We start from the raw sequence: 16,331 nt of genomic DNA on the forward strand, positions 1-16,331 counted from the left end.
CCTATGATGGCAACTAAACTATATCCCTATGGTTCTAATGTAAGCAGCAAATACCTGGCTCAAGACTTCTTCTTCTGAGAAGGAAGTTGGAGTTTTCCATTTTGAAATTATTCATCTGAAAACTGGTGCAGATTAGTTGAAAATATGTAAATATTGGATACATAAAGGAATTTTACACACTAAATGTTGACAGCATGAATTATGGGATTGTGTAATTCTAATACTGTTAGGTTTCAGGTGTTGACAGTTACAAATTGAGTCACTAAGAGGAATTTTCACAAACAGCTGACAGTTTGACATCCCAAAGAAGACTTGTACGTCTGATAATCATAACTGATTTCAAGAAAGAAAACACTTGATTCTTAGTCACAAAAATACTTTATTGAACTAGTAAAACGTCCACTTCCAAAATAGAATGACAACAGCACATACTCATGGGATGGCCCTAACATTGATTTGGCATAAGGCGCATTTATGTTTTATGTTAATTACAATCTTTATTTCACATCATTTTCATCAAACTTCTTTATAGTTTCAGATATGCTTACCGGGGTATAGGACCAGACGTTTTCAGGACCTGTCATGGTCTTTTGTTAATTATTCTCCTATACAGGGCCTGACACCAGGCTGACACTATAATCTGATCTGTTGGCAGGTTCTTTTCTTCCTTGTCTTCCTTGGCAGGGTAATTTATTCCTTGGCTTTGTGCATTGGCCACTATGGCTTCGCCCACAAGGGCAACTGTGCGTTTTAAGCATTAGCACTCGACACATTGGGGTTTAAAAAAAACACATGAAAAGAATTCACACATTACATTTAATTTTTTTTTAAAACAGAAACAATCCTCTGTATTGCTATACTATCTGGGCATCAACAACACAGATCGGCTTTTGGTTACAAAAACACAATTTAGGACTAAGTTAAGACTTATTTTGCATAAGTTGTCAGGCTTAATGAAAAATACAGAATCCACACAACACATGATGGCAAACACAAGACAGATTTGTAGATTAGGCTGTAAAAACTGAACAATTGCTATGATGTTCTGTAACTAGCTCTTAGCAAAAGACTGTCCTCATGTCCTTTGTTGCTTTACACTATGTTCAAATCAATAAGCAGGTCAGTGCCTATAGGCATCATGTCTGGATGAGACCGTGCGTGCCACGTTGTGTGTTTGTGTGTGTGTGTGTGCCAGGGGGGGATTTTCTGATTCAATCGGTTGTGATGGAGGCGGCTGCAGCTTTTCATTAAGCTGCAGGGATGCAGAGGCTGGCAGTCGGTCAGAGATTACTGCCAGACTGGCAGCAGGAGTGTATGTGTCTGCGTCTTTGATCTGCACCTTACCCTCCTCACAGATGGTGATGTAGATTTATCCCTCCCCCCTATCATGTGCTGTCTACTGCATTGTGGTTCGAAAGCACTATATAGATTATTAAACTCAAATCCATATCCTTGCTTTGTTTGTTGACAAAAGGAAGACCCACACACACTAGTGTTATGTCTCTGAAAACATTGGCACCAGATGCTGAATCCTGGTAAACGTGCCGTAGCCATCGTGAAGTGCTTGTCTTTTAAAATGAATTATGACAGGGAATCTGTGCTGGCTCATTACATACATTAAAAAACAAAGATCCAAATATGGCAAGGGCTTCATCTCAAAGCTAGAGCGCCCAACGTGAAAAAGCAATGGGCCACAGGAATTTCATTTATTTTTAAAAAATTGGACAGAGAGAGACATGTGTGCTTTGTGGCGCACTGCAAAAGAGGTAACTCTGACTAAAGGGAGGGGGAAGGGAGAGAGCAACAGGGCAGAAAGGGTAAAAAGGGGGGGAAGGGGTATTACTGGAAGGAAGCACGGACAGGGCGACCCTTGAGAGGCTGGGGAGGGCGGTAGTTGTCCACCATGCAGCACTCGGGCTCACCCTCAGCAGAGAAGAGCAGGCTGCGGAATTTGGCCATCTGTGAAAAAGGAGAAGACTTGCGTTAGTCATTGCTGATGACCTCCTGTGTCACTAGGCAAACTAGTCTCACTGCGTGCCGAGTCACTGACTTCTATTCAGAGTCGTGTACTAGCAGCTGTACTGTTGAAGCATTATGGGAAATAGTTGCTTTCTTACTGTAAGGTACAGTATATGAGAAGATTGATACCATGTATGTCTGTACAGTAGTATAAAGCTACAGCTAGCAGTCTGTTGGCTTACCATAAACAATTAGACACATTTTTTGTCAAACTATTTAAGTCAGACTGGAAACAAGAGTCAACCGTTACAGCACAGTGTCAAATGATTTATCATTAACTCTTCAGCCACATGAGTATAATGTACACATTGGATAACTATTCTCTACTGGGACAAAATAGTTAAGCTAATTGTGCATTACCTGAAACCATTTATGAATTGTATATGTGTTACTTTATATCAACAACTTGTGTTATCATTATCCGCTTGACCGACTTAAATAGCACCAAGTCTAAAGGTTATGTCAACACGTCTCACATTTTTACCCTTGAGACACCTTCTCGCCTCCATGAAATAAACATTTGAGCAAGCAGTGTTTATTCTAACATGGCCTAAAGACTCCAATCACAAGGACAAACCTTCCTGGAGGGGCTGTTAGTTTGGATGAATGCTTGGTTGGAAGGAAAATCTCTATTTCAGTGGTAGGATTGTGGGTAATTTTAGAAGTAAACACTTGGCAAATGCAGGTATGATGTGTAGTTATATATAGAATCACCCACTGACTAAGACTAAGTATATTTATCTAAAGTGCAAAATGCATGTGCGGGGACAATATTTCCTGTTGATTACCTACAAAAAAAGAAATGCTGTGGTAATGCACCAGCATATGTGTGAACTCTCATTTGCGACTTGTTATCCATATGAAAGGTGAAATAGCTGCCTGTATTGCCTTTCCTCCCTTAACAGAGGTTCTTCTTTTCGTTTAAGCCACTTAGCTAATCTGAACAATTAGGTCCTTGATTTCCATCTTAATGGAAGAGAGGATTTGCTATTCTAGACCGTGGGCACACAGCCAATGCTTGTGCTACCGCTGAATGGCCTCTGTGAGCTAGCCATACCTGCTCACAGCTGACACTGATTGGCTCTTTGCAGACAATCCAGGTAACGCTCTCCAGCAGGGGGGGTGTGGTCAGGGAGCCGTCATATGTCCAGTAGTCAAGACAACCAGGCAGCAAGGTAGAAGGGTCGAAGTCAGCGAAAGAGGTCTGCTTGCCCTGAAATCAATAAAGAAAAAAACCAGGCTAGTGGAAAACCTCATTTTAAATCATGAATTGCTAATGCATTATGTTCTTTATGGAAACATACTTTGGCCCTGATGTCATTGAAGGCGTCGAGAACCTTCTGGAGACTGGCATTTGCATCACCGATCTGAAAAAACAACAATATCATGTTACTATAGTGATCATTATTACCAGTAGTAGTACAGGAAAAGTTGCTGACTACAGTAATACTGACATACTTTAAGCGTTATTACCGACCTTCAGGAATACTCCAACAACAGCGAGCCCATCAGGCTTGCTTGCAGCCTCACCGAAGCTTGGGTATTTGGTGTTCCAGTGCACCAAATGGAGCTAAAAATAAAAGAAATAGATCAAAATAATGTAATTTCCTCACAGATTGAAGTCAAATACAAACATCCCTGGGGTTAAATAGCTTTAATGGTTGAGTTAAGGCGAAAACGACAGATAACAAGCAAAAAGAAAATGCTAACTAAGTTGTTTACTGGCAAACATAAAGGGACAGAAAATGGTTTCTTTAATATTGAATGTCAACCCCAATTTGTCAGATACTACTGCGTTCTGAGTATAATGGTCACCATAATGGCTCAGAGCAACCGTACCTCAGCAGGATACTTGGTCCCAGCCACGGTATGTTCAGAGCCTTTGTCATCAGACGCTCCCCAGTGGAAATGAAACTGCTTGAGCCTGTACACCCCTGAGATGGGTCCTTCTTTCAGAGCTGCAGAATAAAAAAACATCTCCCTCAGTTAATCCCATACTTAACGTGGATAGGGCTGTAATTGGCCAAAATGAGACGGTCTTAAAAAACAATACAGTGATACATCCAAGTTTTAAACGTTGAAGGAAAAAAGTACACACACACACACACACACACACACACACACACACACACACACACACACACACACACACACACACACACACACACACACACACACACACACACACACACACACACACACACACACACACACACACACACACACACACACACACATCCTATATCTTGGAGGCAGACTGACTTCCTGTTGCATAAGATCAAATTGAAGGGGTACATTATGTCCTAAATGATGTCCAGGTATTGTTAACATCAAACATCCTTCCAATGTTATGCATAATCCATATTTTTACAATGTAGTGACACTGTAGCAGATACAGAAACAACGTGTGCTATTTCTGGTGCATTGTTACCAAATACTGAGTCACTAACAGAAAACTGGCTCAGAATATTTGTGTCTCAGTAGTCAGCCTCAAATGATAAGAAAACACTTTACTGATCTCAAGAAGTAATGGTGTGCAGGACTGAAAGGGATTTCCACAACAATACAAATAAAGACTGATATTCATGTTTTCCACTGTGCACATGATCTATCTATGAAATGATGTATGATGATGTGCTTTATTTAGAAGGGCATGATGGAAAATAAGTGCAGCAAAATGTAAGAAAGAATAAAGAAGCTCATGATTTTAGCAGTGTATGTTTTTTTGTTTTTGATAAGTGTTCACACGAAATAATCCGTTGTGTTGGTTATGCAACCATGCTCTTCTTTGTTCTCTATCAGGTCACCCAAATAACAACCAATCCAAATCCTAAACCCTATTATTTGTCTCTTTCTGAAATAAAACGTTATATAAATGGAAATGCAATGAAATAAAAATAGAGGAACATGCAATCTCAATTTTAAATTATAGTTTTGGGAAAAAATCAAGCGTCATTCATCTGGTTACTCAATCCCATGCACATTTGGTGCACTAAAATTGAACCATACCGGCGTTTATTTGGAGAGTAATTTCGATTTTTGCGCTTTTGACCTCACTAGCAGCTGAAATAATTTTGCGTGGGAAAGGTTTACTGCGGTGTTACATTACCAATTCAATTAGTATGCATTCTTTGTGCTCGGCTGAATGGAACACCCTTCAACTAATTCAATCCAATTAAAACAGTTAAAAAACAAAAAAGAAATACAATCTAATACAACTAAATATAAATGTATGTCCGTTTGTTTCATCCCTATATTAAAATAAACAACCTGTAAGCGCTAATGGAAACTGGGGCGCATTACTCATGCATCAAAAATAAATGTTAACATTCTATTAACATGCAGTTCAATTGTGCACACTGTGAGAGCTTCTGTTAACGGACAGGACGCATAACGCCTGAATGCCGCATTTGCAGGTTGCTGCATCCCGTATGGCGTATCATCATGAGGACATTTTTGATTGATTGCCTTTGTTTGCAAAACAATATTAGTATAGCTCCTCTATTTCATTTTCAAACATTGCAATATGTTTGTCGAAATATAGGGACATTTTGTCTTTCTCCAGGGCAGGCTATAGAGGATATATTGTAATGCCATTTTTAAATTAGATTCTTGAGCGGTGATATCACGTCTCCAACGAGCGTCTGTATTCATCAAATATTAATGTCACACTAACTTGAGCTATCGCTGTCATCTGCGAAGGTCACTTGGAAGGAATGTCCGTTGTTGAGGATTTCAAGGCAGTTGGAGGGGTCGTACTTCAGGCTGAGGGGCTTCAGCCCGGAGTCGTATGATGCTCCACCAGGTAGGATGTCAATGGGAGACTGACGGGGTCCATCGGCAATAGGGAAGTTTGAAACCCATTTGTCGGGTCCTGAAAATAAAATTATAACAAAAGTGTGATTATAGAGATATTTCAATGGGATTTTAATTAAAGAAATTGCGCGTCTGGGGATGCGCAATGATGAAAACAACGTGAACACTGTGCAGAATAAAAAATATCTGCAGTGATCACATTCTTCAATTAATTCATAGATTTGCAGGTTTTATAATTTCTCTCAATAATGTCACCCCATCATTATAGCTTGCAATTAGTGCCTCACCGTTGTTCGCAGCGTATCCCCATGCATGAGCCATTGTTAGAGTTTGGATGAGCTGTGTTATTCCCTAAAGCAAGTCGTCCCTGAGCACAGAGCAGTCAGTGTCCTCCACCTGACAGCTGCACGGCTTATATAGGGTCCCCTGCGAGCGGTGAGTGTCGGGCTGGTGTTAGCCACATGATGTCCGCGCAATGACCGGGAGGAGTTTAGATGCGCCGCCATGGCGCAACACTGTGGATCAATGTCTCTTTCTCTCTTTCTCTCTCTCTCTTTCTCTCTCTCTCTCTCTCTCTCTCTCTCTCGCTCTCTCTCTCTCTCTCTCTCTCTCTCTCTCTCTCTCTCTCTATCTTTCTGTCTCAGAGTGGTGATAAAGTCTTCATTTACAAGCGACAGTCTAATGGGTTGGATAGTATTCCTCGAGCATGACCGCATTCTAACCTCTCATCTAATTTAACTTAGCCTACATGTCATGTCAAGAAGTAACGGAATTACGCAGCAGCATGCAACCTACAGTATGTCACCTTGAAACAGAAAGTGCATGCTATGGAAAACCTGCATTGCAAAAACTGAAAAGTGAAAGACCAAGGGCTTCAAATAGTGATATACACAGTTACTACAAAGCTAAAAACGTACCATCGTTACTTGTTGGAGTGCCAAGGGAATAATAAATCAATATAAAACTATTAATAGCACTTTTATTATATGTGAATTATAAAATGTAACATTGGCTTCAACACATTTTTATCCGAAAAAAAGGTTTTGCGTAAGGGTATGTAGTAATTCGGTTGGATCTCCAAACTAATACAAACAATAACTTGAATTATTATTCTCTAGTAGGCTATATTGGCAATTCATACACACGTTTAATGAAAAACACAAAACTAATTTGAAAAAGAACCTTCAGTTAGAACACGAGAGATATCTGTCCGCTTCTTGCAAGACAAGATAAGAGAACTAGGCGCCTCCTGTCGATGATTTGTTTATCAGTGACGGTGTTGCATCAGTTAGAATACACAAGGCCAACTCAGTGTTTAGTGATAAAGAATTGACTGACACATTATAAACACCAATTAGTTACATATAGCCTATGCTGATATCACGACTAAATGTGCATGAAAAGTTTGAGAAAATAAATACTCAAGAAATAATTTATTGTCACCCTTTTAGACAATTAGGCCTCAAACTTCAGGTCTCTCTCCAGAATCCCCAGTAACAGCATCCTAGTGGCCAGTGCAGCTCACTGATGATTGCTCAGTTTTTCAGAAAATCATACAGGCTGTTGTGAAAAGCTCATATGGTATTACGGTGCCACCTGCTGTTGGTAAATGAGAATGCAATGTTGTTTTGTTGAGTTATTTTCTTTTTCATTTAAATCATAATGAAACCTTTATTCAATTAAGTCAATATTGCAACACATTTTTTTTTATTTAATAGTGTAACAAATGTCACGTTGTTGTAATATCTCAAGAGATGACTTTTAAACTGTTAGATCACGTTCATTGTATTCTGTTTTATCCAGTGAATTATTCCGGTAATAATTTAAGGCTTGGCAACTATCAATAAAAAATAAATAAAATGTTAAGCTTGTATTTTTTTTATAAAATAGAAAACAGCTGGAAAAATGAAAACAGACCAATATTTTGCAAATGGCTAAAATAACTATGCATGTAGTTTTTTTCAGAAATAAATACATTTATTATTTTCTATGAGAAGGATGGAAGCCTTGCAAACCTATAGCGGGGAAATTGGACATTGGTGATTACTTGCGGTGGGAGAAACATAAAGAAATACAAACAAATACATATTTAAAAAAACAAACATTTGTGTGATCTTTCATTGTTTACAAATATAGTGCATGTTCTATTGTTCGTGAAAGTCATATGAAGATTTATTTCCAGTAGGCAGTTTCCTGCATAAAGAAATATGTTTTATGTAAATAACTTTCTGCACTCTGTGAAATCTTGTTTTGGGTTTATTCAAATACAAATGTTTTTCTATTAGCCTCTCCATAAAACAATAACAAACCATTTGCAGACACAGACACATACACATGACATGGGTCACAGTGTTTGGTCACATAGGCTGGGTAAGGTTATAAGTGAATCCAGTCTGCACCCTGATTGGCTGTAGTCCAGGATCTGTGCCCTCATACAAGGTCTCCTGACTGTCGTCTCCATCCAAACAGATTCCCTGCTTCTCAATGGTGTAGTTCAGCACCGCAAATGGAGCCACAGGTGACTTGGCTATCAGAATCTGTCTCTGGTGTGAGTCCACATACTGGAGAATAAGACGTGTGTTGACGCTGTGGCTCCAGGTGTTACCCAGAGCCGCTGTCACAAACCCAGCATCCTCAGATCCATGACCCCCTAAATGAGTTGTGATCTGGTTGGTGAGAACAACCGGTAAGTTGAACTGGTGTGCCAGGTATTTCAGAGTGGAGGCCTCGTGACCCAGCAGGTCGCTGCGATGCATCAGGTTACCTGGCAACGTCGTGTCAAACTCCTTTCTCACCACTGAGGCCACAGAGTCCAGGATGATGAGACCTGCTCCTGATGAGATGATGTCCTCTTCTAGCGTATCTAGTCTGTTGAGGACATCTTGACAGGTGAGATCCCTGCAGAGAAGCACTCGCCCAGCCATGTTTAGGACTCTCTCCCTGCAGTTGAAGTAGTCTGGGAACCGGCTCTGTGCGATCTCCACCAGCCTCACAGCAGAGAAAGCGGATTCTGTGTCGATGTAGATCACACCGCTGTCCAGGCCACCCTCACTCTTTGGCATGGTGGCCAAAACACTCAGCATTAAACATATCTGAGTTTTCCCACAGCCTGAGGGCCCTGTCACCTCAGTGATGGTCCCACAGGGAAGGCCCCCTCTCAGAAGTGTGTCCAAAGCAGGCAAGGAGGTGGAGAAACAGGCCTGTTTTTTGCACAGCTCCAGAGCCGTGGTTACTGGCGGTGCAACAGCTTTGCTCACTGACTGCAGCAGCTCAATAGCTTTTTGGTAGCTCAGGCATGCAACGTGCATCACTTCTAAAGGAGTCAGCGACAACAGATCCTTACAACTTTCTATGTGATGCCGTTTAAGTTGCTCACATACATCGTTTGAAAGGCCGGTTCGCTTCAGCATTCTAGTCGCCATGTTGTCTTCTTTTCACATTTTCAATTGTAGACTTTTTAAAGACGGCCACACATTAAAATACATTAAAACAGTGCCTGTAATCTTCTTCTTCTTCTTCTTCTTCTTCTTCGACTAAAGTGATTGTCAACACTCGTCGCACGCTGATGACGTAGCAGAGAAGGCACGTTTGTTTTAGTCGCGAGCACGGCACGGCACATGAGGCTATCAACATTAACCAACATCGACTGAAACACGGTCTGTTTGCAAGTATTTAATTGTTAATGTTATATCGTTTAGCTATGTACGCACAGTTTTCGAATCCTTTTGTTAAAAAAGATGCCGTTTAGTAAAATTACTCAACTTCGATAACAATCGACATAGCATTCCTGATCTATTTAACAAGACAGCAAGCTGGTGTTGTTAACACTATTGGAACCGTATCCTAGTTCACGTCATGTTTATACAGAAGGACAGATACCGTTTAAAATGGATTTAAATGTTTCTCCAACACGTATGCTACGTGTGTGATATTTCAGTGCACAACTATAGACCAAAATGACCGTAGTAGATAAATAGGAGGCAGGGATACACAGTTCAGTATTTGTTGAATTACTGTCGGGTTGTCTATTAGCATTTACCAGTGAACAGTTGTTAAAGAAGCACTCTGTAGTAGTAATTATACTTATATGTAAGTACAATATCTGAGTACATCTTCCACCTCTGGTAAATTACCCTACATTAGTGTCCCCCGTGTAAAAAAAATACAAGTGAGACATCCTGCATTTAAGGTGCAAAAGTAAATAACTTCCTGTACAGAATTGATCTTTTCAGAGGTAATACAGTTATGTAACCCGGATTATATTTAGGGATGCATGCATTCCTGTGTAAACTTCACTATTGTTGCAGCTGGTGGAGCTTTAACTAGTTTATATACTGCAGGATGCTTAATCCATAACAACACATCATCATTTATTAGTTAATTTGTTTTACTAATCTGAATCTTTAAAGTTACCACAATAATATGAACTCTTGTTGTCGAATATATGTGAGTAAAAAGTACAATATAGCCTTCCAAAATTAAGAAGAATAGAGTAACATCAAATGCTTTAGTAAAGTAAAAGTAACACTAAATTATACTTAAGTATAAGATTTTAGAAGAACACATTTTTAGATGTAAAAATTACTTTATTAAGTTTATTATCAAATTCTGCCAGTCAGAAAACTGGGAAGAGGGTCTGTTTTGTTTATGGTGCAACCTCTTGGAGAAAGTAGATGATATGTGCATGAAATTGCAAGGAAGTCCGCTTTAATCAGAATAATTCAATAAGGGTTATTAAACATTACTTCAACCTCTTGATCCTTTTCAAGTGTAATGACTCACCAACCCTTTGAAATGTGTGGATTTCAGTGCCTCTTCGCTCCTCTATCCTCCAACTTGTCTCACCGTTCCTTTAGCGCCTCAAGGCTCTGTTCTAACCGTGTTGCTTTCATGTAATTTCACCTTGATATTACTTTTGTTTTAATTTAATTCTAAAGCTAATTGTGACAAGATGTTAACAAGTGCAGCTGCCTACGTCAACTCATTATACAAAGCAGAACATCCACCACATTCAACACTCATGTTTTGTTGTATTTTGGTATAATAGAAAGACTGCAGTAGAAAGCTAGGTATGATGAGCGTGTTTTTGTAACCCTCTCACTCAACCTTGTACACTGAAAAAACTGAAACGTGGTCTTTAATTAAATGTATTATTTCAACAGTTTCACATAACTGTTAGTTAAAATAGACCCTCCAGAAAAACGCGGGCAAAAATCCTTGATTATGCGGGTTAAATTCCTTGATTATGCAGGCTAAAATCCTTGATTATGCGGGTTAAATTCCTTGATTATGCGGGCTAAAATCCTTGATTATGCGGGTTAAATTCCTTGATTATGCGGGCTAAAATCCTTGATTATGCGATTAAACATGCAGAGTTTTTATGCGTTTTTATGCGGTGAAATTGCGGGAAGTTGTGAAATATGCGGAAAGTTGCGAAATATGCTAAATATGCGGGGGAAAAGAATAACAATTTTTTAAAATATTGGGCTGTCTTATTTATTCTCTCTCACACACAACCTGCCACTAACGTTAAACCCCTTTACTATTCAATTAAACACATTCAATGTTTATTTATTGTAAAAGCAATTGGGCTATTTTAATCTCACCCCCCCCCCCCCCCCCCACACACACACACTTCTCCGCCTCATTCTGTTTTCATTTACTCGTTCGTTATCTGACCAGCTTCAATCTTGTAGGCTACTCACTTCATTTCTTGTAGGCCTCGAAAGGGTTTTGGAGGTTGATGCCTCGGTGAACGTGCGTTGTTTGGCTTTCTTGTCCGCAGCAGCAGAAAGCATTTTCGAATGTTTGAATGAATCAAAGTGGGTCGTCACCGTCGATTTTCTCTTATACTCCAACACACAGTTGCACGGGGTGCAGAATAGTTTCCCCCCACTTTTTGCCCGGTCTTTAGTAGAAATGTTCGTTGGTAAATGAGATGGATTAGATTTTTTCATCTTGGTGTTTTCTCTATCGTGTGAGCTCCACACGTTCACTCTATACAGTGTTGTTTACATTCTGTGATGCGCGAGCTGATGACGTCACGTCAAGACGAGTTAACTTTTTTTTTTTCAACTTTGTGTGGAAAAATGCGGGGATTATGCGGCCTTTTAAAAATCTGCTGATTATGCGGTAAATTCTGCGATCGCAGAATCGCATTTTTCTGGAGGGTCTATTAAAAGCAACAAAAAAAAATAGGTTCAACTTTATGTTATTGCATGTGAAATTTGTTGAAATAATGCATTAAGTTGAAGTCAACGTTTCAGTTTTTTCAGTGTATACATTAGAGATGTTAAGATTCACCGATTCGCATCGGTGCACCGGCATAAACGTTCAAGATGCGAGTGCACCGGTTGAAAGAGTGCACATCGGCTACAGTTTGGGTTGAACTCGCGATGCATCGATTGCGTAGCGCCTTTGCATCGGTAAAAAAACGATTCATTCATATAAAATCCCCTTATCTTGTCAACGTTCAGCAGAGACGATCTTTGATATTTGCTTCGCCACTACGGAGAACGAGAGTCTCAGTTATCAACACACACGGAAGTTGAGGAGAAAGAGAAACACAGCGCAGCGAAAAATACCTACAAATCAAACGTTTGGCAACACTTCGGATTGTTCAAGAAAGACGGTGTAATAGTCATTTATGCTATATAGTTGAGCGCAGGTCATGGAGAGTAATAAGGTATCCGTAGACCTTTGTATGAGGTATCTTTATTACTTAACAGGTCTACAGCCATGATACATAGATCCGTCCTAGATGCGGACTTGCATACACACAGTATCACTCCGCAGCCGCACCCCATCAGTAACGTCCTGATGGTATATGTGCGCGGCACTATTACTACAGACGGTCAACTTGAAAAATCACTCGCAAATTGTTAACGATGCCGAGCCGCTTTAAAGTACACAAGTAGTACGAGGAACTTAGCGACGCACATAAAGAGGCGACGTGGGGTCTGCGGCTGAAAAGAGAAACCTGAAAGTGAGACGTATGAGTTAAATCATTCAGTGAGGTGTTCTGTCAGAGAGAGGTGTTTAGCTTACAGCAGCCTGTGACGGCCAATAATAATTTAAATGTCTTCCTTACTGTAAGCAGTTATGAAATACCTGTTTGTGAAAGGTTATTTGTTTTCTTTATTGTTCAGATAGAAACCACTGCTTTCTGCTCACTGGTGTGTTAGCCTCTGAGTGTTAAGCACATCAGGCTGGCAGCTGTATGGGCATTGCTCTATGGTAGCTGTTATTTGCACATTGTTAATCATGAGCAATGCATCCTTACATTGTTTAACTGTGAGGTGTTATACAATTGTACTCTGGAGAGCTTTTAAAGGTAAAAAAATAAACGGCATGATGGGATGTGCAGTACCAAATATGTAAAGCACTTTTTTGTTAATGTATGATTTGCTGCATATAAGGAATAAAACAAAAATCCTCTGTCGTACCATATTGAAGTATCATTATTTTTGCATCGTGTTGAATCGCATCGTATCGCCCCGAATCGCATAATGTTGAATCAAATCGTATCGAACTGTATCGCAACAGGGGTGAATCGTATCGTATCGCATCGCCTGGTGTTTCAAATGTATCGTTAATGTATCGTATCGTGGCAACGTATCGAGATGCGCATCGCATCGGCCTCAGTGATGGAGATGCACATCCCTAGTATACATACATTATATGCCCTGCTGTATTTTTCATGTAAACATTTGTACTGCTTTTCACTATACACATTAGGCAACATGGTGAGCCCATAGGCTAAACAAATAAAGTTAATCAAATACAGCAGTTCAACAAAACTGTGGACCGATGATGAAGCTGTGCTAGGGCTGCTCGATTATGGTAAAAATCATAATCTCGATTATTTGGGTCAATAATTGTAATTGTGATTATTAAATGGGATTATTCATTGACTTTGAAAACATCCATTTATTGGAGAAAAAGTATTTGAACAGTATGTTTTTAACAGTTGATTACCCTGAACTTTAAGTATAATTCAAAAAAAAAAAAAAAAAAAAGTAATAATAAAAAAAGGATCGTTTTATTTCGATTACCTTGTTTTCGTAATCGTTGCATGCCATAATCGTAATCGCGATTAAAATATGATTAATTGAGCAGCCCTCAGCTGTGCCACACCTCATATTCATTGACATTGCTTACAAAGGATGTCTCTTTTATTGAACAAGTTATCTAATTTGGTTAAATGCCAGTCGCCCCAACCCTTCCCTCCTATTGACGTTAGAGGACAAATAGAGGATGTACCAACTGGAAAACAGAAAAGACTTATCGCTTGTTTAGAAATGTAGAAACTACCACTTCAGAGCACACAGACCAGAACATAATAATAAAAGAAAACAGGATTAAACAGATGCCCTGGTTTATAAATGAAATGTCTGCCTAGAGCCTATCCATGCTGACTGGTGTTCTCTCCTCAGGCAACATGGGGAAGAATAAACCAAAGGGGAAAAAACAGAAGAACGTCTTTCAAGTGGCAAACAAGCACACGAAGCACAAGAACAAAACAAAGCCTGTTACCACAACGCTAAAACACGTAAGATATCTTTACTTTTCTTTTCTCTCTGGCATATATTTAGTACTCTCTTTTGTACATGGTGTCACCTGCATACTTTGATTTGTGGCTTCACAGATCACTATATTGAAAAAGGAGAAGGTAGAGAGCCTCAATAAGGTCTTCACAGAAGTCCAGAGGGATGTCACGAGCATTTCAAAGTCTGTCGCTCCCGAAAAGAAGAAACTAACACAGGTAGGGGTGGATATTTAAAAAACGTATTTTGATCCTCCAGCATTTTAGTCCTAATGATATAAATAATGCAACTTTTTATTGTTCCTTTTAGGTTGTCAAAGAGCCACCGAAGGAGTCTGTAAACATCGATAGTGCCGCTCAACTCTTCTCTCAGCTATAATGGAACATGAAAGATGGACTGCCATAAGCCTCAGGCAAACACATGTCATGTTGTATGAAATGTCAAAATCAGGACTGTAAATGTGTTAAAAATTAAAAACAGCTATGGTTTATTGCATGTGTGTATTTTAAACATTCTATTAAATGCAAAGAAACTGAAAGACTTGTCTTCTGTCAATAGTAATATTGTTTTTGGAACTGGAAGGAGATTTTTATTTGTATTGGTTAATATTCTCTTGTGTAGAATGTTTTCCATTAATCTTCTGATTTATACTTTGATTCATTTATTTCTTCTATTTTTCTATTCCCACTTTAATTATAACCAGAGGTGGGTACTCAGATCCTGCACTTAAAGTAGAAGTATACCAGAGGTTAGGAATACATTGTTACAAGTAAAAGTCCTGCGTTCAATGTTATTCAAGTAAAAGTACAGAAGTATTGGCATCAAAATATACTTAAAGTACCAAAAGTAAAAGTAGTAATTTTGCAGATTTAGAATTGACTCCAGGTGTAACTAAAGTCTGATTAAAGTGTTGTTTATATTTCATATAATTAATCCAAATCTGCAAAGTAATTACATAAATGTAGTGGAGTAAAAGTACACAATTTACCTCTGCATTGTAGTGGAGTAGAAATACAAATTATCAAAGCATTGAAATACTCAAGTAAAGTACAAGTATCTAAATTGTACTTGAGTAAATGTACTTGGTTACTTTACACCTCTGATTATAACCGACAGTCCAAAACAAAATGGTATTCTGCAAAATATAATTTATAACTAGGAGCAAATGTTTGCTTGAACAATTGCTAAAATGATTATGGGATTAATCAAAGTAATTGCTTTTCTGTTGAATGACAGTAAATTAATTGTCCAATTGTCTAGCGCTACTTGCTTAACTAAACTGTTGATATGGGTCCGTTGTTCCTCTTCATCTTGTTTCTGCCTGCTTTCAAAAACGACTTATTAGGGTTTTTAAAACTGAACATTTTCTAAAGGATAACACCCTCCTTTCATTTTGGTTTCTCAACGCATTTGAAGGTTTTCACACTTTATAATCATGCCTTGAATTAAGTGTAAATTAATTCACAAAGGAGTTCATTGTGACTCCTGCTTATAATGATGAACATGTTTGCCTCAAGGATTTCTTCCCTCATGGAATTAATGCAAAATGGTATGTTGAAGTTCACAAAAGACTTTCAACAAGCATCTCATACATCTAGCATCATTTAAAAGGTTAATGTTCATTTCTAGAGATGATTGTGAGGTCTAAATCATATTGAATGTAGTCCACTCCGGTATTTACAAAGCTCCATTCCAAGCCTTCACACTGTCATTTCTATTAGGTCTGCACCTGAAGATGAGATATAGATTTTTTGGCTCCACTTAGGAGCAGCAGGCCGTTATCAGTATGCTGCTGCTGCTGCTGCACCTTGTTGTAGACACTTGACATCAGAGGTCGTGTGTGTACCAGTGCCCAGCTGATTGCTTGTCTCCACACTGACCTCTGGCTGAGTTAGTTGGACAATAAATCCGGAGCAAGGTGAAAGCAGGGGTGAGGCTGCTAAATAAAAA

The 16,331-nt window shown here is 39.1% G+C and overlaps 3 protein-coding genes across 4 annotated transcripts; 1 reads left to right on the forward strand and 2 right to left on the reverse strand.

Moving 5' to 3' along the window:
• Positions 1-359: 359 nt before the first annotated feature.
• Positions 360-6,281, reverse strand: LOC307026213 (carbonic anhydrase 1). The gene is made up of 7 exons (XM_079661421.1): positions 6,123-6,281; positions 5,696-5,893; positions 3,859-3,977; positions 3,497-3,589; positions 3,324-3,386; positions 3,077-3,232; positions 360-1,959 (listed from the first exon to the last, which is right to left on the reverse strand). Exons 1-7 carry the CDS (start codon positions 6,154-6,156, stop codon positions 1,840-1,842), a joined length of 783 nt encoding a protein of 260 aa, XP_079517547.1. The 5' UTR covers positions 6,157-6,281; the 3' UTR covers positions 360-1,839.
• Positions 6,282-6,800: 519 nt separating this feature from the next.
• Positions 6,801-9,263, reverse strand: rad51b (RAD51 paralog B). The gene has a single exon (XM_079661551.1). It carries the CDS (start codon positions 9,255-9,257, stop codon positions 8,193-8,195), a length of 1,065 nt encoding a protein of 354 aa, XP_079517677.1. The 5' UTR covers positions 9,258-9,263; the 3' UTR covers positions 6,801-8,192.
• A 99-nt stretch (positions 9,264-9,362) lies between these two features.
• On the forward strand, positions 9,363-14,919 carry rbis (ribosomal biogenesis factor). Of its 2 annotated transcripts, none has more exons than XM_079661552.1 (4): positions 9,363-9,491; positions 14,271-14,386; positions 14,483-14,599; positions 14,691-14,919. In XM_079661552.1, exons 2-4 carry the CDS (start codon positions 14,276-14,278, stop codon positions 14,757-14,759), a joined length of 297 nt encoding a protein of 98 aa, XP_079517678.1. In that variant the 5' UTR covers positions 9,363-9,491; positions 14,271-14,275; the 3' UTR covers positions 14,760-14,919. The 2 variants fall into 2 exon arrangements, with proteins under 2 accessions (XP_079517678.1, XP_079517679.1); XM_079661553.1 differs by having other exon boundaries at positions 9,418-9,503.
• The last annotated feature ends 1,412 nt before the right edge of the window (positions 14,920-16,331 follow it).

This window comes from Notothenia rossii, assembly GCF_949606895.1.
Source record: "Notothenia rossii genome assembly, chromosome: 12".
NCBI lineage: Eukaryota > Metazoa > Chordata > Actinopteri > Perciformes > Nototheniidae > Notothenia > Notothenia rossii.